We start from the raw sequence: 25,069 nt of genomic DNA, 5'->3' as shown, positions 1-25,069 counted from the left end.
TTCTCAACATACACATTTTTTTTTGTTTTGAGTCATATATATTATTTGTTCCAAGGGTTTAAAAACTTTAAAAAGAATACAAGTAGTTATGCTTTAAAATGGATTATCAATACATCTTTGTATATCGAAATCAGAAATAACAAAAATATTACAATGGCGCCAATTTTGCCTTTCATTTATTGGGGCACAATCTATATAGTTGCATAAGTAGTTAGTCACCTTTCCTATTATCATTTAGAGAAAAAATATTGAAATTACAAAATCAAACAGCCTCAAATTTTTTTATTTGGTGTATTGGTCTGTTGCTGCTGTTAGTGTCCATATACACGTATGTGGGGAAAGGCACACGCGTACACCACAGCGTCTGCAAGTCAGAGGACAATTTTCAGGAATCAGTTCTCTCCTTCCACCTTGTTTAAAGACACAGTCTCTCTTACTGTTTCTGCCTTGCTCTGTATTCCAGACAAACTGACCTTTAATCCTTCAGTCAACTCTCCTGTCTCTGCCTTCCATTTCACTGAAGGAATGCTGGGATTGCAGATGCATGCCACCACATACAGCTTGGGCAGGGGGGTGTTTGAGACAGGGTTTCTGTGTGTAGCCCTGGCTGCCCTGGAGCTCACTCTGTAGACCAGGCTGGCCTGGAACTCAGAGACCCACCTACCTCTGCCCCTCTCTGCCTAAAGAATGCTGGGATTACAGGTGTGTGTGTGCCCTACAACACATTCTGCTTTTTAAATGTGGATTCTAAGTAGGCTTATGAAGCAAGTGCTTTTACCCACTGAACCATCTTGCTGGCCCACAATTTCTTATTTTACAAAAGTAAACCATGAGTGGTGGCTCTCTCTTGGGAAATGGAAACAGGAGATTTGTGAGTTCAAGGCCATCCATGGCCATATAGGGAGTTCAAGACCAGCCTAGGATATATGAGACCCTATCTCAAAGGAAAAAGCAAGTTTCAATATCAGGCCATAACATCAACTGCTGTTGGGTGATACTTTTACATTGTTTGAAGATGTGTTGCTGTAATTGGTTTAATAAAGAGCTGAATGGCCAATAGCTAGGCAGGATTTCCTGGGAAAGGAAAAGAAGGAGTAATCTAGATGCACAGATTATGCCAGATAGATGCCAGGGAGATGACAAGAGATGAACAAGTCAGAGTTACAGAATGAAAAAGATAATTAAAAAAAGAAAAAAGAGGTAATGTATTTGGGTGTTTCCATTCTGCAGCAGCTCCTAAAAACTCATTTAGAGACTTAATATTAATTACAAAATGTTTGGCCAACTAGCTCAGGCTTATTACTAACTAGCTCTTACCTTTGACTTATTTCTATTAATCTCTGTTTGCCACATGTCTCATGGCTTTATCTGTGCTCTAATACATCTTGCTCCTCCGATGGCTGGCTGGCATCTGCTGACTCCACCCCTCCTCATCTGAGGTCTCAGTTTGATTGTTCTGCCTAATCTTATCCTGCCTGGCTATTGGTCAAACAGCTTTTATTATTAACCAATGAGAGAAATATACATTCACAGTATACAGAAAGATCATTCCACAGCAAGCCATGCTCATGGCAAGATGTAGATTAATAAAAATGGATTAATTTAAATTATAAGAACTGGTTAGGGGGAAGTAGGAAAAGACAAGATCTCCTGAGTAAATTGAGAGCATGGGGACCTTGGGAGAGGGTTGAAGGGAAGGGGAGAGGCAGGGAGGGGAGCAAAGAAAAATGTAGAGCTCAATAAAAATCAATTAAAAAAGAAAACATACACACGTATGTGCATATATACATATATATGCAAAATGAATATCAAAAAAGAACTAGTTAGGAACAAGCCTAAGCTATAGGATGAGCTTTCATAATAAATAATAAGTCTCTGTGTCATTTTTTAAGAGCTAGCTGGCAGGACTGAGAAAGACTTGCTACAAATACATATCCCCTTATTCTGTCACACCTAATTCAAGTAAGCAGGGAAGCAAAGAACCTGGTTTCTAAAATGAGACTGATTAGCTATGAACTTGGCTCCACTCAGTATATAATCTTTGGAATTTCTCTTCTATAAAACCATTTAAAGTGGTTAAGCATGCAGTAATAAAACCAGTTTCATAAAAAAGAAATTCACATTTACACATTAATGTACCAACACTCAAGCTAAATATGACAGCATAATTTTATATTTGCCAACTGTTTCTCCTTATTGATATGAAAATTTATAAAAATTAAATACATCTGTATAATGCTATTAAAAAGTGATATGATAAAGCTTTCTTTGGTCTTAATGTCAAAAGCTGAAGGAAAAATTGACTATTAGATAATTAAAGACACAGGATATAAAGAACACTGAACAATGCAAACAGCAAAACATAATTAAACCTCAAAAATTGTGTATATGTTCAGATATTTACTGAGAAACAAAAGAGAAGGAATGACTTATTTTTTAAGTTTTGTCTTGCTTTTGACAAATAGAAGCATCTATTGCTGTATTGTCCTGTTTTGATATATGTATATATTACAGGATGGATGATCAAATCCACTGTCTTCACCTCAAATACTATTGACTTGCAATGAAATAATTTTGAAATATACATTAATGATACTCATCACACTAGCAAAAGATCAATAAGATTTATTCCTCTATTTGAAACTTCCTGCCCTGTGATGATTAAGGTCTCGGGGATTTTGCTTTGAAGATTTTTTTTTGTTTACATATGTATGTGTGTGCCTAATCTATGTGGAAACCCATAGAGGCCAGAAGAGGTTGTCCACCCCTCAAGTGCTGGAGTTACAGAGGTTGTCAGCTGCCCAACACAGTTTGCTGAGAAGCAAACTGTGCTCCTCTGGAAGAGACACACATGCTCTTTAACAACTGAGTCATCTCTCTAGCCCACAGTTTAGTTTTGTCAACTTGGCACAATCTAGAATCACTTCAGAAGGAAATCTCAGTTAAGGATTGTCTAGATCAGGTTAGGCCATGGAATTGTTTTTAACATATTATCTTGATTACATTAAGTGAGAAGACCTGCCCACTGTGGGTGGCACCATACCCTTGGCAAGAAAGTCATAGCCCCCTGCTCTTACCTGTGTATTTAACTGTTTCAAAACTCCCGCTGCGCTGACTTCCTCACAAAGGTGAACTGTAGCCTGGGATTGTAAACTAAAACTTTTCTCCTTGAAGTGACTTTTGTCCAAGCATCTTATCACAGCCAAGAGGAACTAAATTACAACACATTCTTTAAGCGGTACCTCCCCTTTCCCCGTAAACTCTCTACCCCGGTTTCTTATAGCCCACACCCTACTTCGATGGGTTCAGCTTTTTGAAGTAAGAGTAGGGTAATCTATTTGTAGCACTTGAAAGCTAAAGTTCAAGAGATAGAAGTAACAGCACGGAGGGGAGTCTGTATGCTAGTGGTGGGGCAGAGAGGTAACAACAAGCAGGAAAGCTGCCTAGTAGTATTTTTTCTTTTTGTTTTCTTTTTCCTTTCTTTTTTTTGGGGGGTGGGTGAGTGGTTCTTTTTCTTGGGGGAGGACGGTTTTTCGAGTCAGGGTTTCTCTGTGTAACAGCCCTGGCTGTCCTGGAACTCAACTCTGTATACCAGGCTGGCCTCGAACTCACAGAGACATCAACCTGACTCTCAGCCTCCTGAGTTCTGGGATTAAAGGCATTCGCCGCCGCCACCTGTCTCCAGTATTTTCTTGATAGGGTAAGGGAGAAATGATGGTACCATGTAGCTTTGTGCTCTGTCAGCTTAGCTAAGGTAGAATGATGATGGTTTCCAGAATGTCTCTCCTATTGTCGTTAGGTATTGAATAGTAAAGAACTTGGGGCTTTGTTCCTAACTCTGGGAGAAAACCTAGATTCTTGGAATTTCTCAAGTTGTACCAGTATTTTCATTACTGTTTTCAAATGGTGAGCCCTGAAAGTTTATGCTCCTGAGGAGAACCAAGGTGGAGCCTTCAGGCTGGGACCAGGGCAGCATGCAAAGGTCAACCATGTGATTACAGGGTTGGGGCTCTAAGCTGCATATTAGCCTGAACCTCCTGGGAGAGAAGCAAGATTGGGTTCAGTGACATAGCCAAAAACTCAGCTCTGATGGCTACTTTATGGAACTTCAACACAAACTGGAAAACATACAAACTTTATTAGTGTATGCTTCAGTGTGTTGGCGTCATGACACCGTGGGGAGGTGGGGAAAAATCCTTGTGCATTTTCGCCTTGGGAATAAGACCCTGTTTGTCAGCAAGTGCCGTTATCTGCTGAGCCATCTTGTCCGCCTGCCCATAAAAATTCTGAATGGACAATAAAGCTCAGACATGTTTCCTGGCTGACCATGATGTTTTGCTTTGCTAGGAAGGTGATCCAACCTGAGGCCAAGGGGAGAAGACACAGAAGCATCACTGTTCTTTTCCTCTGCATCTCCTTTGGGAACTGCTTTTCATTTTGACCTTTTGCTATAATAAAATTGTGTATAGTTTTTTTCCTGAATTCTGAGTCTTTGTGGTAAAATGTCAACACTTAAGGTATAATGGAAACCCCTGAACTTTGTAGCCAATCAGTCAGAACTCTGGGTGGCCTGGGAGTTTCTGCTCTTCCAGCTCATGTCGGAATTGAGGGTGGTCTCGAGAAGACTCTTCACCAGAACTTTGGCCCAACTCTAGGAACTTACTCAGAATATCGATGCTGTTGATCAAACAGAAATGTGTATGAGAACGGGAGACAGAAACTGGTCAGGTATGGTAGGGCCCCCAAAGCGGCACTTCTCAGAATGCCCTCCCTGAGGCCAAGAACACCAGAACGGAGACATGGCTTCTATTCCTCCCAAATGAGCACCTTTGCCAAAAGGCCAGAATGTGGATGAAACCAGGCATCCAGGTGGGCACCTGCTACTTTGTTCTCTCCAGGCTTGCCAGCCCCGCCGTCGTCACATTCCTTTAAAAAGGGGCACTTTTTAAAGGACAGCTTGGTTGCTGTGGAATAATCCTTCTGTACACTGTGAATATGCATTACTTTCATTAGTTAATAAAGAAGCTGATTTGGCTAATAGCAAAGCAAGGCAGGATGGCACAATCAAACTGAGAATGACGGAATGAGGAGAGGTGGTGTCAGAAGAGTCGCCAGTCAGAGAACGAGCTGGAGATGGAAAACGAGTTGGACACACAAAATGGAACTGAGAACATGAGCCACAGGGCAGCAGAGATTACTAGAAATGGGTTAAGTTTTAAGAGCTAGTTAGTAATAAGCCTGACCTACTGGCCAAGCATTTATAATTTATATTAAGCTTCCAAGTCAATTATTTGGGAAGCCAATGCTGGGTATTTGGGAACAAGCAATTGGGACAGGAAAACTCGGTCTACACTTTATACTTTTTTTCTGGGACACCTTCTGCTATCCAGGAGCACTGTTTTATATCCCTGACTAAAGCTCCCACCTATCATTCTGTAATAAACTTGTAAAATTTGCCCTCTTGGACCTGAGTTTCATCCTCTGAATTCCTGATTCAGGAGCCTGAGAGCTACTGACTGAGAGCAGCTTAGGTGGCTACTGAGTTTCTGAGACTCCGCCATTCTCGAAGACCTGATTTCTGTTATCAACAGATACTGAAGTTAAGACATATAACTTAAGAGCCGCATAGGTTAGAGTGTTTGGACTGATCTCTAGCCAGTGGCACTGTTGGGGTTATGATCCTTTAGAGGGTAGTCTAGCTGAAAGAAGTAGGCCCCTGAGGAGCCGGGGGTTCTGGAAGTTATGAAGCAAACAAACAGCTGTCACACACTCCTGCTTGGACCTATCCTACCATGAAACCAAGTTGCCTGACTAGCTATATGCCTTCTCTTCTATGGCAGTTGAAAATTCTCCTAGAAATGTACACGAAAATAAAACTTCCTCCTTTATTTCCGCCATGTATTTTGCCCACAGCTACAAACTAAGGTAACAAAAATAAAATTGAAGTAGCAGGCCTGGCTCTTAAGAGTCTGGAAGACATCGCAGGCTAACAGGCACTGTGGCCTTCCTGCATCGTTTCTGGCTGGCTGGCTGGGCGTGGTGTGGGCAGCTTTAAGACTGTGTAGTTCCCATCACATGGAGCACAGAACTTCACAGCTCTACATCTAAGACTGAGACAGATGAAATCTCAGTTTAGTTTCTTCCTGTTCAGTTCTGCTCTTCAGTTGTCCCTGTCAACTGACAACCTCACTGACCCATGGTGACTTCAGACCCAACACCAGATATCGGCCAGCATATAAACTTATCAGCAATCAAAACTGTGTAAGTTTGCATGGCTATAATAAATCTCTCCTTCTACATCACTTAGTTTTGCTATGCTAATTTTATTGTGACAGATACAGATCATCCATTGACTTAAAAATAAACAAAAAACCCACTGGAAATTAAACAGGAATGCTATGGCTCTACGGTTCCCCTGACCCTGCTGCACATTATTTTTAAGAACACTGACACTAATAGCCCCACCACTGAGAATTTAGGGTACACCCTAGACACTAAGTATATATATTAATTCTTTCTAAAAGAGGTTTCTGGGTTATAGTAACAGAGCTTTCGACTGTTGTCTATATTGAATCCTGAGGCTCTCTTGCCCTGTTTACAAAGTAGAGATATTTAGTTTATTAGTTCAACTGGGTAAAACTGAAGGAAAATAATCACTGGATCTTCCAAGGCTAGCCCCCGAGAAGCCATTAAGCCAAGATTATTCTGATCACCTGTGGATCAACATGACTTAATTTAAACTAGATAAATGCCAATAAAGTACTACATTTCCATGTAGATACCTAGAAATATCAGGCTTTTAAGAAATAAAACTGCTTACGCAAACTAAACAAAACTTAACCTATGCTATAGCATTATTTCATTTGTATTCTAATAAAGCTTTCCTGAAGATCAAAGAGTAAAACAGCCGCCCTGGTTAGCCTCACAGAAACCATGCAGTGGTGACACACACCTTTAATCCCAATAGCCACACTAGCCTGTCATAGAAACCAGGTAGTATATGCCTTTAATTCCAGTGATGCACACTTTTTGTAGGAATACAAAACGGGAGGAGACAGTTCACAGACACGGTCTCATTCTGAGATTCCTGGAAGCAAGATAGCCATTTCAGACTGAGGTAGAGGTAAAAGCCAGTGGCTGGCTGTTTTGCTTTTCTGACCTTCAGGTTGAACCCCAATTTCTGTCTCTGGGTTTTATTAATCTGGCTACACTATGCCAAGTGGGGACACAGAGCCTGGACACTTAGAACATCTCGCTGTAGAGAGCAGATAAAGGAATGTTCATAGCACTATACACCATAACCTATGTTGACAAAGTCTAGCCGTGCATCAAGGCAAATCTACAGAAGATACCGTAAGATGAACAATCTTACCAACCAAAGTGTGAAACCGACATGATTGAAAGTTCACTACTAACTTACTGGATACCTCTGACACCAGTGTTGCCAATAAAGACACAGTCTCTTTTTATGTATTTAATATATTAAAAAGGAACATAGTATAAATGCTGGTATAAAGAGGATCCACATTTTTCACAGAATTCTTAAAAACGATTTTACAGTGAACAAGCATCTTGAAACATGGAAGTATTATTAAACAAAATTTCAAAACTATAATCCTTGCAGTGAAACATTTTGCCATTTTATCTATCAACATTACTGTCTTCTAAAAAGAATTTATCAACACTGTCTTCTTATGTAAAAATATACATGTAGATATTTAACTTCCTGAGTGACAAGTCATACATCAAATATAATTTAATGAAAGGATTTTAAAGTTCTTAGAATGAACTAGTATAGATTTATAATGTATACTTGTGATAAAATTCAAGAGCATACCACAGAATTTGTACTTAAATTCTGAATTAGAAAATGATTTATCCCCAAACAAAACCAATAAACTGTTTTAAATAAAGTGTTAATAAAACGGATTACTGAGTTCCATTTTCTCATTTATTAACAAAATGCAGATAGTCATTTCAGACTACCAACTTGGATACTTCCTACTATATACACCAAAATGATTTCATTACCAAGAAAATCTTTGCAACACAAAAGGGTGAGATAATTCAAATATTTGCTTTATAATACAACCAATCTATACAGTTCATCTTCCCTAGACTGAAGTGACTGGAATGGTGGGACATTCTTTTGTGTGGAATCCTCCCTCTTCAGAAGCCCTGAGGTACAAATGTGGAGCTCAGTCCTGCCTTCTGTAGGAAACTGATGCTAGGCTTAAAGTCGTCTCTTTTTCAAAGACAGGTGGAAAACTGTGGGGCTACTCTATACAGTTTTAGAAATATTTCCAGAACAACTTAATGAAAAGGGCCTAAAATGGCCCTGTAAAAACTGTCCTTGGAATGCTTGCTAGTGTCGAGATGAGGACCACTTCCCACTTCTACTACCGTCCCTTCTGCTATCATAGTCATGGTTCCAGCCATCATGGTTCCTGTCGTCATAGTAGAAATCCTCTCGGCCTCCTCTGTAATAATAGTCGGGCCCATGATCAGAGTAGCGCTGCTCACGACTATAGTGTCTATCTGACAGGTAGGGGTGAGAATTCTGTCTTTTACGCTGTAGTGACAATGTATCTTGGCGCCACTGGGAGCTGGAAGACTGGTTAAAGGGATGACCATGTGATTGACCTGATGGCGAAAATCCTGACTGATCTGCATGTGGAGAACCAAATTTCCCAGCATATGACATCTGTCTGAAAACGTTGTTCATCTGAGAGAGAAAAAAAATTGAAGCATTAATTGTAAGTACTTCTTTTTTTTTAAATATTTATTTATTATGTATACAATATTCTGTTGGCGTGTATGCCTAAAGGCCAGAAGAGGGCACCAGACCTCATTACAGCTGGTTGTGAACCACCATGTGGTTGCTGGGAATTGAACTCAGGACCTTTGGAAGAGCAGGCAATGCTCTTAACCACTGAGCCATCTCTCCAGCCCCCTGTAAGTACTTCTTAACAGCAAAGCCAATGGATTAGTCAGTCAACAATACATAGAATAAAGAAAAATCAAAATCACCCTTGCCCAGATGTATCCCAAGCGAAATGTGATGAATGACATGTGGTCTAATACCAAAGTTTCAGACATACTACTTATTTCCAAGACTATCCTAAGCCATCACTCAAAATGACTATACTATGAATCACTATAACAAACACAGGAAACACTAGACACTCACCAGCACTAGGAAAATCTCTGTGAAGGTGGCATACAATCTGAGTGTTAAGAAAATAAACTGAACAAAAAGAAATCTTTACAAGGGAGAAGCACACAGCAGATCCAGAATGGATTCTGAGAAAGACAGCTACAGTAGCAGAAATAGGTCCTGCATCTTAGAAGCTGTTAAGGGTTGATGACAAAAGCTAGGCATAATGGCGCATGCCTTTAAACCCAGCAGTCTGGAGGCAGCAACAGGCAGATCTCTGTGAGTTCAAGGGTAGCCTGGAATACAGAGCTCCAGGACAGCAGAGCTACATAGTGAGACTGCCACAAAAAAGAAAAGAAACATCGTAAGACAGCTGATTTGAGTTTTAAGGTAGGTCTCATATTACAAAAACCACTTCAGATAAGCTGGTCTAGAAGATACGTGTTAAATTATTAAAACTGTAATGATTATGGTAGCCTAAATATTCAACAAAGTAGTAAGAATTAAACAGTTACTTGCCGGGCGGTGGTGGTGCACGCCTTTAATCCCAGCACTTGGGAGGCAGAGGCAGGCAGATCTCTGTGAGTTCGATACCAGCCTGGTCTACAAGACCTAGTTCCAGGACAGGCTCCAAAGCCACAGAGAAACCCTGTCTCGAAAAACCAAAAAATAAAAAAATAAAATAAACAGTTACTTATGCTGAAAGGACATAAGTAATAAAACTGACTGAGAAGTGATAACTTGTCTGATGTAACAGGAATACTTTAGCCAAAGTAATACTTTGTCTTAGCAACTCAATTGGGAAAAAAACTGCCTACCACTGCTTGCCGCTGATAATCTTCTGGAGAAGAGAAGGACCTCTGGACCATCTGTGCTGAAGGAGTCATGTTACCCACTGTCCTTTCATAGCTGCAAAGAGAAAACAGGAATGATGAGTGGTCATCATTCAACAAACACTCAACACCAGTAAGTTATGAGCAAGACAGTTCTCAATGATGAAACTGATTAAGACAAGGACAGTTCCTGTGTGTTAGGGGATTGGAATAGCTGGAGATCAGGACAGCCTTTCTGAAAAGGACATATTTAAAGTTCTGTAACATCATGTTTTCTGGGAACACTGTTTTCCTCTTGTGTTACCTATTATCTTTACCAATACAATGACAGATACAAAGACAACAGGGCTAGTATTAACTACTTGACTCTACAGAACAAAAACGTATTGGTCCTCAAGCCAATGACATCGTTCAGACTGAGATTTTTTGTCTAGCTACAAATGAAGGAAATAGTAAAGAAACTAAATTTGACTTTAACTTGAGCAATTAGGGAGGTAGGTATCACTGAGACATTAAAGCGAAAAGGTTTGGATAACATTTGTTTCCTCATTTTAGTGCTGATTTAGACTCGGTGGAGGTAGGGAGGAAAAAGGGGGCTCTCTTTTACTTTCTCTGGGGTATTGTGCAGGGGGGGGGCTCAGAGCAGATCATGTGTCCAGATTCTAAGAGAGTCAAAAATTACAGCTTACTTTATGCCAGAGTATTAAAATAATCCACCCTAGCCTATGATTAAAGTTAAAAGAAGTGGCTAGCATACTTACTCAACCCTCTCAAGAAATTCTAACAGGAAGATCTTTGCTCCATTTAGGATACCTTTGACTGTTATATCAAAGTAGCTAAAGAGTGTCAACTGATTAAGTGTTTAAACACCACTAACTGATTTTGGCTGGCAAAAAAAGAACACAGGGAAAGCAATGTTTTTGTACTAATGCTTTTTATAATTCCTCCTTCCAACATTTCTCTCCAGCTTTGGCAATGCCTTAATCCAAACCAACTCTGATCCAACAGTCCCACAAGGTCACTTGCCCATAGCTTTCTAATTGGTATTTCTTTCACTAATGTCTTTTCTAACACATTCTTCTCCCACTGCAACCAAGTAACTCGTTAAACTTCTAACTTCGTATCATCATTTGACTTAAAAATATTTTAATGCTTTCTTCCTGTTCAGAATAAATCCTCCAAAACTTGACTGTAGCTCTATGAGACACTTACTCAGTCTTTATGTACTTCATCAAAATTCCCTACTGCCTTCATTGCACTGGCTTCTTTCAGTTCCTCATCCATCTGCATGATCTCCTGCTGTTAAAACTCCCTCAAAGCATTTTCTACTTCTCGAGAGAACTAATTACAGTAATTAAACAGGTAGCCACGAAGTACATGTGCTCATCTAAATTTGAAGTTCCACTTGGCAGTGTATCATCCTGTGGCTTCATCAGACCAACCAGGTTTGTCTCCACACACTGCTTAAATCTGGGCAAGTTAACCTCCATTCCATACTTTCTGCACCAAAAGGAGAGAGAGAAATCCTATTTCATGGTTGCTTCGAGAAGTAACCGAGATCATACACAGAAAGGATTTGGTGAGGCGCTCGATAGGTAACAGGTATGTGCTCAATTCTTCAAAGAAAGCCCTTTATGAATAATCATTATGACAAGTATTTTTTGTCTCAATTCCATCTGTTTATGTGGGTAGGACGTGTCTTTACAAACACACGTGACTATAGTTGCATTTCATTTAGTGCAAATAACCACACAATCTATCTGCATCCAGCCTCCTTAGAAAACAGAGGCATGACATTGATCCAGCAGAGCCAGTGGCAAAACAGCTGGAGCATTCTGAAGGAAATCATTCCCTCAGAAACTGTCTGACAAATGACTTAGTGAGAAACAGTACCTGTTAGGAGATGTGGAGGTAGGGCTTAAATTTCCGACATGATGCTGGGGATATGACACATTGGCATCCTGAGAGGCGTGACTACTTCCTAAAACATAATTTAAAATTTCTAATTGAAAACCAAAAAGCCCAACAACAATCTGAAATGTCTCATCCAGTCTAAATTACCCCAAAAGAGATAAACAGTTTAAAAGCAGCACCAACCGCCCTCAAACTAAAACAAAACAAAGAAAACCATCACTCAAATTGCTATAGACTACCTCACGGGTTTTTAAGTAGGTAATACCAGAAAAAGAAAGCATTCCAAACAAGATACTACCTAATGTAGAAACAGCCAATCTGGCCATGCTATTTTGATCTCCACACTGTACTGCGGGACTGCATGGATGGAAAGCCTTAGCCCATCTTCACAAAACAGCAGCAAAGCCAGGCGGTGGTGGCACACACCTTTAATCCCAGCACTCGGGAGACAGAGGCAGGCGGATCTCTGTGAGTTTGAGGCCAGCCTGGTCTACAAGAGGTAGTTCCAGGGCAGGCTCCAAAGCTACAGAGAAACCCTGTCTCAAAAACAAAACAAAACAAAACAAACAAACAAAAAAACCCCAGCAGCAACAAAATCACTGTTTGTAAATCACAAAGTACCCTGGGAAATAGCAAAATCTAAAGTATTTCCATCATTAGCTCCCTAATCCAATCTTTAAAATAGAAGTCTGGTCAGGCATCAACCGGTACAATCCAACACTTGGGAGTACAATCCCAACACTTGGGAGATCAAAGCAGGAGGATCAAGAGTTCAAGGCCAGACTTGGCTACACAGTGAGTTTGAAGCTAGCCTAAAATACCTGTCTTCAGAACAAAAAACAAGCAAACCAAAAACCCCTGGAATAGTAGTAGTGAAAGCAAAAGAAAGCAAATGCCTCTCTTTATTACCACTATACCTGAGTCATTACCTGATCTAAACTGAATTTTGATGGGCTTCCCAAAAAGTTTGATTCCATTGAGAAGATTCATGGCGTAAGGAACAGATACTTCGTGTTTGAAATTCACAAATGCAAACTGTTTCAACTTGCCATCTTTATCTTTTGGAATTTTCACCTTTATTACTGGCCCAGCCTACAAAGAAAAGGATTCAGAACTTAAACAAGGCAGTTTCAGGAAAACACGGAAAGTTCAGAATTAAACAATAATGCAAGCACACGGTGGCACATGCCTGTATTGTCAGTAGTCAGGAGGTGCAGGCAGGAGGATTGGTTCAAAGTCAGCCTCGGAGTCCCAGGCTACCAAGGCTACATACAGAGACTGTCTCTCTCTCTCTCTCTCTCAAATACTACAAAGAGAACACAAAGTTTTAAACAATAGTATGTAATCAATGAAAAGTTTCTGCACCCTGATAAGCCTCTTCGCCAATGCAGCAATCCAAATCAGACCAAATCAAACCGAATTAGAAAAAAGTCCAAGTTTAAGGGATAAAACGCTCCAGGATGATTTTCCAGCGCCCCAAAGAGGAGACAGGAAAAAGAGATCAGAAAACCATGTCTGTTTTTTTTTTTGGGGGGGGGGCAGTTTAAATACCCTCTGGGGGAGCCCTCATCATTTGGCAGGCCGAGATATGGCAGGGTTTGGAGAGAGATGGGGGAAGAGGCTTGGGGTGGAACTTTCACCAGGACATTTCAGACCCTTTGGGTACAAAGATGCCAGGAGCTGGGGTGAAGCTTCCACCAGAACAACCAAGATCTCATTAAAAGCCAGGCGGTGGTGGCGCACGCGGGAGGCAGAGGCAGGCGGATCTCTGTGAGTTCGAGACCAGCCTGGCCTACGAGAGCTAGTTCCAGGGCAGGTTCCAAAGCTACAGAGAAACCCTGTCTCTCGAAAAGTTAAAAAAAAAATTGATTTCCACATCGATCAACTATAACCAGAGATTGAGTCATAAAGCAGGGCAGGATGGGTCTAACTTTTCGGACTTTTTGTATAAACATGCCAATACTGTTTTCCTACGTTAAGTTTATAGAGTTTTAGAAACACTTCAATGTCTGCAATTTCATATGCAAGTTAAGCGAACAGAGAAGCGGAAACGTGTGAGACGAAGCAAAGCCCAATAAACTCAAAGAGAAGGCGAGGTACACAGGAAAGGGAAAGCAATGCTGCGGTTCGGTCCCTGGACCTTCACCGGGACGAAGACGCCGACACCCACATCATCAGACGTCACTTTTGGCCCGAACGCCCCAGGGTTCCGGCCTGGCGCGCTCCGCTCCTGACTTGGGCCCCTGACCGCCCCAGCCGCCCTAGGACCGTGCCCGCGCCTTACCTGGTGGAAGAGCTCGAAGAGGAGCTCCTCGGTCACCTTCGTCTCCAGGTTACCCACGAACAGAGTGCGGTCGGCCTCCGCGGCCGCCGCCCCCATCTCCGCCGGGCTTCCAGACTCGGGCCTAGTCGGACTGCTCGCGGGCGACCGGCCGATCGTACTACGCTCTCTGAGACACCCGCGTCCTCTCGTTCTGACGTCACGACGTAAACGCCCGTCGCGCGCGAGCGCAGGGCCGCTACGCATGCGCGCGGGAGGAGCCCGTTTCCGGCGGCGGCTCCTTCCGCCGTTGCGTTGGAAATGGCGGCTGGGGTCACTAATGGTTGCCTCCGTCGCGGGCTGGAGTGATCTGCGGCGCTGCCGAAGGCCCAGTTTGGTCGACGTGCGTCAAGCAAACACTGCGGGCGGTGTTTGAAGATGGCTCAGAACTCGGCGTCTCTGTCGGCCGGCGATCAAGCCAACAGGGTGGCCTACGGGTCCTCCCAGGGAGATCTCAACCAGCCTACCACGGCTTGGGCGATGGTCTCCGGAGACAGCTTCCTGGTGACTAGTCTTGAACCGAATCAGGCAGGACCTCGCCCGCCAGCGCGACCCAGCGTTCGGACCGACAGACGTCGAATGTCCGTCAGTGGCCGCAGCCGAAGTCGCCAAGGCAGATTCTCGCCTTACCCGATCCCTGGCGTCAAGCTCGACCTCTTAAGAAGTGTGCTGCAGCAGCGTCTGGTTGCCATGGGAACTGCCCTGGCAGCCCGCATCTCGGCGTAGAACTAATGCCTCCTCTCCCGTAGCTTGCAAACAAGGCCTCTCTGAAATCATTTGTTGCTGTAACGACAGTTTTATTTTTACTGGTGTATTTTCACCGAGGTTGGCGGTTAATATAGCCTATCAAAGTAGAGTTTGGCTGGGCTTAGTGACACACGTTTTTAATCTCAGGAGACGGGCTCTGAGTTCCAGGCCAACCTGTTTTAGCTAGTTTGCGGGCGTCTTAATAGCGATTCTTATTGGGCCAAGAAGGATGTAGGAGGGATTTTCTAAATGACTGAATGTAGTCTCTTGTCCAGACTGGTCGAGACTTGCCATGTATTAAGGATGGTCTTGAAATCGTTCCTTCTGCCTGCCGGTGCCTTGTAGGTGCTGAGGTTTACAGGCGAGAGCCACACACCCAGCTTGAGTGACAGTTACTCAATACAGCTGTATCTGATTTCCACAACCCTCCCTGAACTCAAGCTTTCTTAACTACCTTCCTCTTTACCTTTGACTGCCCTTCAATTTGTATTAGGGAAAACAAATTATCACACTGCTTTATCCTTAACATCTTTCCTCACCACCTCACAGGGTCCCCATAGCTCTCCTCCCCGCTCCCCCCATGTGCTCCGTTTTTTACTAATGTCTACAGACTTCATTTTTTCCCCCCTCAGGGTGTCACTCTGTAGCCCTGGCTGTTCTGGACCAACAAACTTGTTTCTGCCTCCCAAGTACTGGGATTAGAGGTGTGCCCCACCAGATCTGGACAGACACGCAAAACACAAGTACTATTTCAAGTTAAGCCAATGTGCATACTCTTCTAAAGACTTCAAATGGGTTGTTATATGAGTCATGTCATTAACTCCAAGTTTTTGTTTGTTTGTTTGTTGTTGTTGGTTTTAGTTTGTGTATTTGTTTTTCGAGACAGGCTTTCTCTGTGTAGCTTTGAAGCCTGTCCTAGCACTAGCTCTTGTATACCAGGCTGGCCTCAAACAAAGATCCACCTGCCTCTGTCTCCCAAGTGCTGGGATTAAAGGCATGCGCCAACCACCACCCAGTGTGTCACGTCATTAACTTCCAAGTTTAATATGAATGCTGGTACAAAATACACTAGTGGGGCCTAAGTTGTGTCCCAGCCACTCCTTATTTTTCTGCTCACTATGATCACCTGAAGTCTTTTGTCTTTACTCTTGAGTCCTGGAACTTAGGGCCTTCCTGTACTGCCCAGGTTGGTCTAGAACTGGAAATCCTACCTAAGCATCCCTAGTGATAGGTGTGTACCTAGCAGTAGGTCAGCTTCACACATCCCTGCCCTCAAGAGCCATGAGTGCATTCTGAATGGAGAAGATAATAGGAAATGGCCATACTGAACTGTTCACTAAATGTAATAATGCCATTTGGTATTGGCTGTGATTGCTTCCCATGATACTTGTTACTATGGTTATCTTAGGTGGCTGATCGTTCCTATGCTGTTCCCCAGAGTAGTACTGGGAGAAAGTTTGTGGGATTTTTGTTTCATTCTCAGACCCTTGTCTATTCAGACTCACTTAATTGAGATACAGCAAAATCACCATATACTACACAGTGATAGAACCACATCTTAAGTGAGAATTTCAGTAGAGTGATTGGTACAGGGAAAAGATCGGAAATTGTTCTAAAGGAAGGATGCTGGCAGAATATTATTAGCTATTTTTCATTGAGTGTGTGGCATTGTGTTAGAGGCAGGTGCAGCTGATTGAATTATTCTGTACATGCTGTTGTCTGCATCAGGCACTTAGAATGAAGTAGTGAACAAGATACATCTGTGGCTTTGCTCTTATTGGCTCTTTATAGTATGTAAGAAGGATATTTATGTTGCTGGGGTAGTCCAAGGTCATCCAGCTGAGATAGAACTTGTGGCCTTTCAGCCAAGGTCCTGAACCATGCAACACAGACACAGCTTGGGGTAGTTACTTTGACAGTTTTTCTGAAGATTATTTATTTGAAACAGAGATTCTTTGTTTAATTTTGGAGCCTGTCCTGAAACTCTCTCTGTAGACCAGGCTGGCCTCGAACTTATCTTCCTGCTTCTGCCTCCTGAGTATTGGGGTTAAAGACGTTCACCACCACTGCCTGGCTAAGGATAATTTATAACAAAACTATTGCAGATACCTGAAAGGAAACTAGCTGAGCTTTAATCAGAAGTCATAATTGAGAAAATTCCACTTATATGCCATGGGTTTTAGACTGGAGAGGGATAGTAAAATGAAGCTTGAAGAAATAGCGCAGTCCCAAAAGTTAGAGATGTCTCGTGTTGGACAATACCACCTCCAAAGGCAGGAAGTTAGCTACCAGAGAGTTCAGAAGAGGCTGAATCCTGAGTTTATCAAATGCTTTGAGTGCAAAGTAGGGCTAAAGGACTTGTCTTGCCCATTTGTCTAATTCTCTACTAAGAAGACATTCTGTTGAAGTTAAACATTGGAAAGCAGGGATTAAGAAATTTTATGATTAAAAAGGGTAGCACCTCAGCAAATGAGGGTACTATATAGTATGAAAGAGGGTGCCAATTAAAGATAATGACAGGCTAAGTACTCTTCACCTTGGAGGTGGCTTGGCATTAAATTGTTTATGGAATGTATCCTACCTGAGATTTGTAAATGAAGAAACAAAACCCGTCATGAATACCTAAAAGTGCACTTGGGCAAAGGAGGACCTGGAGGAAGTTGTCTTCATTTCTGTTCTGGTGTTTATATGGTCATCAGGAGTCTGGATTTGGTTGGGTAATACTGTAACAAGGTTTATTGTGTTTCCTTGGGAAGGAAGAGAGCCTTCACATAAACTCTTGTTATTTATGTGAGAGTCAATGGATGCCAAATCCTTGTCCTTAGTATGTGGAGAAGTGTGGAAGCTAGTGTGTCACAATGACTACACCGTGAAAGCAGGAACCAACAGAAACCTTTGAAGTTAGCTGAAATGGATAAGTCAGTGCTGCCAAAAACAGACTGTCATTAGGCTCATGCACAGAGTGAGTGGCCTTGGAGTGCTGGCATTGCACAGGCTGACCTATGACATGAGTTCTAAGAATAGTCTGGAAAGTTAGCATGTCTTTATAAGCACCTGGGGTTAAGTAGCTGTATGGCTGTGTTGAAGTGGGCTCCTTTTAGAATGCTTTCTGTATAGAATTAAAATACTAAAATGACCAGTGGGCCATTGAGAGAAGGTAGAAGCTTGTGGAAAGCCTGAAGGACCTGAGTTTCATTCCTGGATCCCACAATGAACGGAGGGAACCTGCTCCCTACAATTGTCCTCTGATCCCTACGCAACAGCACATGTGCATACACACATGCAGGTACAAAATAATAAATGAATACTAATTTTTTTAAATGAGACCATTGAAGGAACTAGTAACAAAAGGAGACCAATGAGCTTTCCCCTTAGTATTAGATGGTATTTACAAGAGTGAGTGTAGAAGGAAAGGCAGGGGAAGAAAGGAAGTAAATACAAGAAAGAAGAGTGATCATCTGAAGACCCCAGTGTCTTTCTAGCCAAGTCCCACACAGTTCATTTTTCCAGACCCCATTAAGATACATCTTTGGAACTGAGCTGTGGTGGCCCAGGTCTTTAATCCCAGAGATCAGGAGGCAGAAACAGGAAGATCTCTTGAGTTCAAAGCCAGCGTAGTCTACAGAGCAAATTCCAGGTCAGCCAGGACTACACACAGAAACCCTGTCTTGAAACACAAGATGCATCTTTGGCCTTTCCAGTTTCTGTAAAAACTGTTTTCTTTTTGTTTGTAAAAAATGCAGAACTTTGAATATGGCTCCGATGCCCTGACCTTTCTACCTCTCCCTGTTCATTTACAAGGTCTTTCTTCCTCAGCTAATAGCCATGTCATTCCTCAAGTAGTTGAATGTTTCGTCCCTGTGATGGCTTCCACTCCCCGACCTGTATGTAGCTCGACACACTCTCTTCTTACACTCTTCCCTTTCCCTCCCTCCCCTTGTCACAACCACTCAGTGTTTCTCGGTCTGTTCTCAAGTCCTTCACTAGATATAAAAGCTACAACTTTGGAAATGATGCAAGGACAGTGAATTTGGCAAGTGATAAATGTTTTATGACCGTAGGTCACCCTATGTGTGACGCATGTTTAAAGTTCAAATAGCTTCTTCAGAGGAAGGCACCACTTTGCATTATTTGAAGCAGTGTTTGACAGCTCTGTACATTTAATTTTTGCATATTTCATTCCCAGAGAGATACTCTTCTGCAAGAATAACTGGAGATACTGCTAATATTTTAGCGGGATACATTTTCTCATATATTGTAAATTATACAGTGGGGAAGATTTCAATAAGTTTTCAGAGTGTTCTTGGGCAAAGAGTTTGGTCATCAAGGTACAGAAACCTAAGCTGTTCTGCACAGGATTGACCTGTACCTGTCAATGTCCTGTTGGGCAGGTACGGGCGGGGGGACAAACACACAACTGCAGATCCCCAGACACAGGATGGAGACTGATGTTAATAATGACAATGTCTCTTCATGTAGACAGGTAAGCACAGTTATTTCTTGGGGATACTATGATTATTTTTTTAAAAAAAGATGATTTAGTTGGACTTTTACCCTGGAATATCTGAGGGCAGCGCTCCTTTAGTCAGCACATCTAAATCAGAAAAATATTTTGCCTTTGGGTTCTCAATCACCTCAAAGTCCCTAGTACATAGTGACTAAGAACCATTCAACATATATATATATATATATATATATATATATATATATATATATATATCTCACAAATCTACATTGTCAGGTCCTGTAGTCCTCTGGGTGGCTCTTCACTTCTGCCACACACCTAGCTTCCCTCATCCCCTAACTAGGTCACCCTTTGTCTCCCTGTTAAACTTAATAATTGAATCTACAATGGAAAACCTAATTTTAACCAGGCTAAACTGGAAGTATACGAAACTGAAGAGTTGGGCAAGTGTGATAAGTATTTGATACTGTGCCTTCCTAGCAACTCCTTACCCTCCATCTTTGGTTTTCCTGTCTTGGAGCCCACCCTTTGTTCATGTTATAATGCTTCACACCCAAATTCAGGGACAGATGCGCTATGTTCTGTTTCATCTAATGTAAATTTTCTGGAGACATTCAACATGCCTACTTTTTTTATGCCTATAAAGTCTGCCCTATCACAGGAGACCACTTCCTACGTATAACCCCAGCAGCACAGACATTAAGGACCTCATTGAATAAATGGGACCTCCTGAGACTGAGAAGCTTCTGTAAAGCAAAGGACACTGTCGCTAAGACAAAAAGGCAACCCACTGACTGGGAGAAGATCTTCACCAACCACGCAACTGACAAAGGTCTGATCTCCAAAATATATAAAGATCTCAAGAAACTAGACCGTAAAAGGCTAATCAACCCAATTATAAAATGGGGCACTGAGCTGAACAGAGAATTCTCAACAGAAGAAGTTCAAATGGCCAAAAGACACTTAAGGTCATGCTCAACTTCCTTAGCGATCAGGGAAATGCAAATCAAGACAACTTTAAGATACCATCTTACGCCTGTCAGAATGGCTAAAATCAAAAACACCAATGATAGCCTTTGCTGGAGAGGTTGTGGAAAAAGGGGTACACTCATCCATTGCTGGTGGGAATGCAAACTTGTGCAACCACTCTGGAAAGCAGTGTGGCGGTTTCTCAGGAAATTCGGGATCAACTTACCTCTGGACCCAGCAATACCACTCTTGGGAATATACCCAAGAGAGGCCTTATTATACAACAAAAGTATATGCTCTACGATGTTCATAGCAGCATTGTTTGTAATAGCCAGAACCTGGAAACAACCTAGATGCCCTTCAATGGAAGAATGGATGAAGAAAGTATGGAATATATACATATTAGAGTACTACTCAGCAGTAAAAAACAAGGGCTTCTTGAATTTTGCATGCAAATGGATGGAAATAGAAAACACTATCCTGAGTGAGGTAAGCCAGACCCAAAAAGAGGAGCATGGGATGTACTCACTCATATTTGGTTTCTAGCCATAAACAAAGGACATTGAGCCTATAATTAGTGATCCTAGAGAAGCTAAATAAGGAGAACCCAAAGAAAAACATTTAGGCATCCTCCTGAATATTAACCCTCATCAGGCGATGAAAGGAGACAGAGACAGAGACCCACATTGGAGCACCAGACATAAATCTCAAGGTCCAAATCAAGAGCAGAAGGAGAGAGAGCACGAGCAAGGAACTCAGGACCGCAAAGGGTGCACCCACACACTGAGACAATGGGGATGTTCCATCAGGAACTCACCAAGGCCAGCTGGCCTGGGTCTGAAAACGCCTGGGATAAAACCGGACTCTCTGAACATAGCGGACAATGAGGACTACTGAGAACTCAAGAACAATGGCAATGGGTTTCTGATCCTACTGCACGTACTGGCTTTGTGGGCGCCTAGGCAGTTTGGATGCTCAACTTAACTAGACCTGGAGGGAGGTGGGGGTTCCTTGGACTTCCCACAGGGCAGGGAACCCTGATTGCTCTTTGGGCTGAGGAGCGGGGGAGATTTAATTGGGGGAGGGGGAGGGAAATGGGAGGCGGTGGCGGGGAAGAGACAGAAATCTTTAATAAATAAATTTTAAAAAAAAGGAAAAAAATAAAACCAGACAGAGCAAATTAAAAAAAAAAGTCTGCCCTAGGAAATAGTGCTTCTTTAGTGAATGAATGAATAGACTTTATAGACCAGCTGGGCGTGTGGCAGCGCACGTCTTCAATCCCAGCACTCTGTAGGGAGAGGCAGGTGGACTCTGTGAGTTCAAGGTCAGTCTGGTCTATTAGAGCTAGTTCCAGAACAGCTAAGACTTACACAGAGAAACCCTGTCTCAAAAAAACCAAAAGAAAGGAAAAAAATCATAGGCTATTTCTCCTTAGAATCAAAACTGAAGAAGGATTCCAAGAAGGCAAGGGCAGTATTTTTTCATTTTAATTTGGCATGTGTATGCAACACTTCATGGCAGCTGTGTGGAGGTCAGAGGCCATCCAAGTCAATTCTGTCATACCACATGCGTTCCAGAGATGGGACTGGTACCAACTACCTCTTGCCTGTCAAACCATCTTGCTAGCCACGAGGATAGTATTTGTTAGCACTTTGGTATAAGATGATCTTACTGGAGTAGATGTGTGTAACATTAAAGCAAATTATGCTTTAAAGTTTGCTTCAATTTTCAACCAAACTGTCTCTGAGACTGTAATAAAAAGTTAGATCCTAACCCAAGATTTCGGCTGGCACTTATGCATGTGAATATTTACAACATTTAGCATTTTTGTTATTTATAAATAAGAAAAGTGGAGGCATGGAGAACATGCCCAGAGTAGACTATTAGTAAAGAATGTGGGTACTCCTCCATTCTGTATTGTTGCGAGCCACTTCACAGAGGTTGCTCTAGCCATTCATCACAATCATACTGTGATGGGTTAGCAATTTTTTTTTTTTTTTGTTTATCGAGACAGGGTTTCTCTGTGGCTTTGGAGCCTGTCCTGGAACTAGCTCTTGTAGACCAGGCTGGTATAGAACTCACAGAGATCCGCCTGCCTCTGCCTCCCAAGTGCTGGGATTAAAGGCGTGCACCACCATCGCCCGGCAGCAATTTTTTTGTAAAGAGCCAGTTAGGAAATATTTCAAATACTGTGAGCCAAGAGACAAAGTTAGGGCCTGTATAGGTATAGAATCAAAATGGCTAAACATAACAAATATCACCAGTCTTTAACAATTAGGCTATGGTGCTTAGAGCTATCCCCAGTGACTTGTAATGCCTTGTACAAATACCCAGATCCTAACTTCCCATGGTTGGTCTCAGGAAGGACAGATGGTGCTGCAGAGTTTTTTTGCTTAACAAGATAGTGATATGCCAACTTCTTACCTGTCCAGATAGTGTCCACACAACAAGGTCAAATAACTGTTACAATAGGGTTCCCATTTTATTTCAAGGTGTTCCCTCTTCTCTCTCCCTTAGAATTTTGCCTGTTTCTGTCTCTCACAGTATATGTTCCTTTTTTTTTTTTTTTTTTTTTTTTTTTTGGTTTTTCGAGACAGGGTTTCTCTGTGGTTTTGGAGCCTGTCCTGGAACTTGCTCTGTAGACCAGGCTGGTCTCGAACTCACAGAGATCCACCTGCCTCTGCCTCCCGAGTGCTGGGATATATGTTCCTTATTAACACTTTCTTTCATATTGTCTCTGATCTGATGAGTTTACACCCCACACTTTTAGTTCATTATTCCTAGTACAACAATGGGAACTTACATAATTTATTTTAATTAAATATAAGAGTAATTGGTGGGCTGAAGAGATAGTGCAATGGTTTTATGTGCAGACATGAGGAGCTGAGTTCAAGTCCCTAGCGCTGACATCAAACTGAGCATGACTACATGGGGCTGTAAACCCAGCAAAGACAGGCTGATCACAGGATCACAGGAGCATGCTAACCAGCCAACCTAGCTAAAATCCAGCTTCAGGTCCAGTGAGAGGCTCTGTCATGCGGGAATCATGGAGATAGCAATGAAGGAAGACACATGACATCGTCCTATGGCTCCCACAGCACACATAAGAAGAATTGAATACAACTTATTGTAATTCTAAGGAGAAGATGAAATTCTGGGCTGAGGTAGGAGGTAGCGAATAGCATTTCCCTTACCTGGAGTTCAAAGTTGTGTTCCTTATCAAATCAGCAGCAACTGCTCATCTGTTAACAGAGTTTTAATGAGGCTTTATGTATTTCATCTTTGAAAATGTCTTTTCATACAGATAGATACTGCCAAATACTGATAAGAATCTCTGAGCATATGGTTTAATTGAGTATATTCATTGCTTGGAAGGCACTTAGACAATACTATTAAACCCCTCTCTTGATATTTGCCTTTCAGCCTGTCATTACATTGCAGATTAATTGCTTCCAATTGACATTTAGGTGGAAGCTTCTCAATTGCACAGTTAAATGACTTTTGAAATATGAAAAAATTGCACTTTCATCCTATTCCATAAGATGCTGTTAGGTTCTAGTTAGAGCACAGAAAATAAATCTACTGAATATCGGTGTGGCTACAGAGGCTGTGACTTGTTCTGACGGCACAAGAAGTATCTGGAACAGTTTGAGGTTGTCCTGATCATTTAGGTTGTAAGCTGGTGGTTTTGTTTGTGTTTTGATGTTAATATCTGTGTGCCTGTCTGCAGTTACACACACCATGTGCATGCAGAAACCAGCAGCAGCCAGAAGACCGTGTCAGATACCCTGCACCTGGAATTCGACGCAGTTGTGAGCACCATTTGGGTGCTGGGAAGCAAACTATGAGCCTTCTCTCCAGCCCCTTAGACTATTTAGTCGATGTTGAAATAACTAGACCGTCTTCTCAGTTTGATATGAAAGTGCTTCACCGCTTAGCTTTAGCAGAGACTCATGGAGTCCTGTAGCAAAGACTGCTTTCTAAAGCCAGTCACAGCTCCAGGGCAATGGTCGAGGGTAGTTTTCTTTACCACTTAAAATGTGCAAACTATTCTTAGCTGGAGGGCTGTTTAAACTGGCAGAGGGCAGTATTTAACCTTTGGATCTTGGTTAGCAGAGAATGTTAGTAATTCTTTGCTAACCTGCCCCAAGGCACAAAACTATTTAGAGGTAGAGCAGGGGGTGAAATTTGATCAGGCAGCCTAACCTCTAAGCTAATTCCCTTGGTCATTGTGTTTATTGTCCCAGGGTAGCCAGTAGCCAAATCCTCAGGCTGTTTCTCTCCTAACACTCTCTTTTCTTAAAAAGATGAATTATACATTATTTGCTGCATGTAAAAGAAGATGTGTGTACTGCCCAGCTTTGGGTCAACTTGACACTACCTAGAGTCATCAGAAAGGAAAGAGCCTCAGTTGAGGAAATCCCTTCATGATATTTAGTAGTAAGGCATTTTTTTCAATTAGTGATGGATAGGGAAAAACATAGCACACTGTGGGTGTGCCCATCCCTGGGCTGGTGGTCCTGGGTTTTATAAGAAGACAGGCTGAGCTTATCAGGGGATGTTAACCCGCAAGCAGCACTCTTCCATGACTTCTGCATCAGCTCCTGCCTCTAGGATCCTACTCTGTTTGAGTTCCTGTCCTGACTCCTTCAATAGTGAATAGC

General features: G+C 42.1%; 2 protein-coding genes across 4 annotated transcripts; one reads left to right on the top strand and one right to left on the bottom strand.

Annotated features, from left to right (window-relative positions):
* Positions 1-7,459: 7,459 nt before the first annotated feature.
* Rbm7 (RNA binding motif protein 7) lies at positions 7,460-14,383 on the bottom strand. 3 transcript variants are annotated; one of them, XM_075966015.1, is made up of 6 exons: positions 14,189-14,375; positions 13,094-13,210; positions 12,834-12,996; positions 11,884-11,971; positions 9,976-10,066; positions 7,460-8,725 (listed from the first exon to the last, which is right to left on the bottom strand). In XM_075966015.1, the coding sequence occupies exons 3-6, from the start codon at positions 12,892-12,894 to the stop codon at positions 8,366-8,368; spliced, it is 600 nt and encodes a 199-aa protein (XP_075822130.1). In that variant the 5' UTR covers positions 12,895-12,996; positions 13,094-13,210; positions 14,189-14,375; the 3' UTR covers positions 7,460-8,365. The 3 variants fall into 3 exon arrangements, with proteins under 3 accessions (XP_075822130.1, XP_075822129.1, XP_075822131.1); XM_075966014.1 differs by lacking the exon at positions 13,094-13,210 and having other exon boundaries at positions 14,189-14,383; XM_075966016.1 differs by lacking the exon at positions 13,094-13,210 and having other exon boundaries at positions 8,478-8,725; positions 9,972-10,066; positions 14,189-14,383.
* Positions 14,384-14,453: 70 nt separating this feature from the next.
* C3H11orf71 (chromosome 3 C11orf71 homolog) lies at positions 14,454-21,463 on the top strand. The gene has a single exon (XM_075966018.1). The coding sequence runs from the start codon at positions 14,603-14,605 to the stop codon at positions 14,948-14,950; it is 348 nt and encodes a 115-aa protein (XP_075822133.1). The 5' UTR covers positions 14,454-14,602; the 3' UTR covers positions 14,951-21,463.
* Positions 21,464-25,069: the final 3,606 nt, after the last annotated feature.

The sequence above is a fragment of the Microtus pennsylvanicus genome, chromosome 3 (assembly GCF_037038515.1).
Source record: "Microtus pennsylvanicus isolate mMicPen1 chromosome 3, mMicPen1.hap1, whole genome shotgun sequence".
Lineage (NCBI taxonomy): Eukaryota > Metazoa > Chordata > Mammalia > Rodentia > Cricetidae > Microtus > Microtus pennsylvanicus.
Note: the sequence above shows the minus strand (reverse complement) of the source record. Positions and strands in the feature narration are given on the sequence as shown.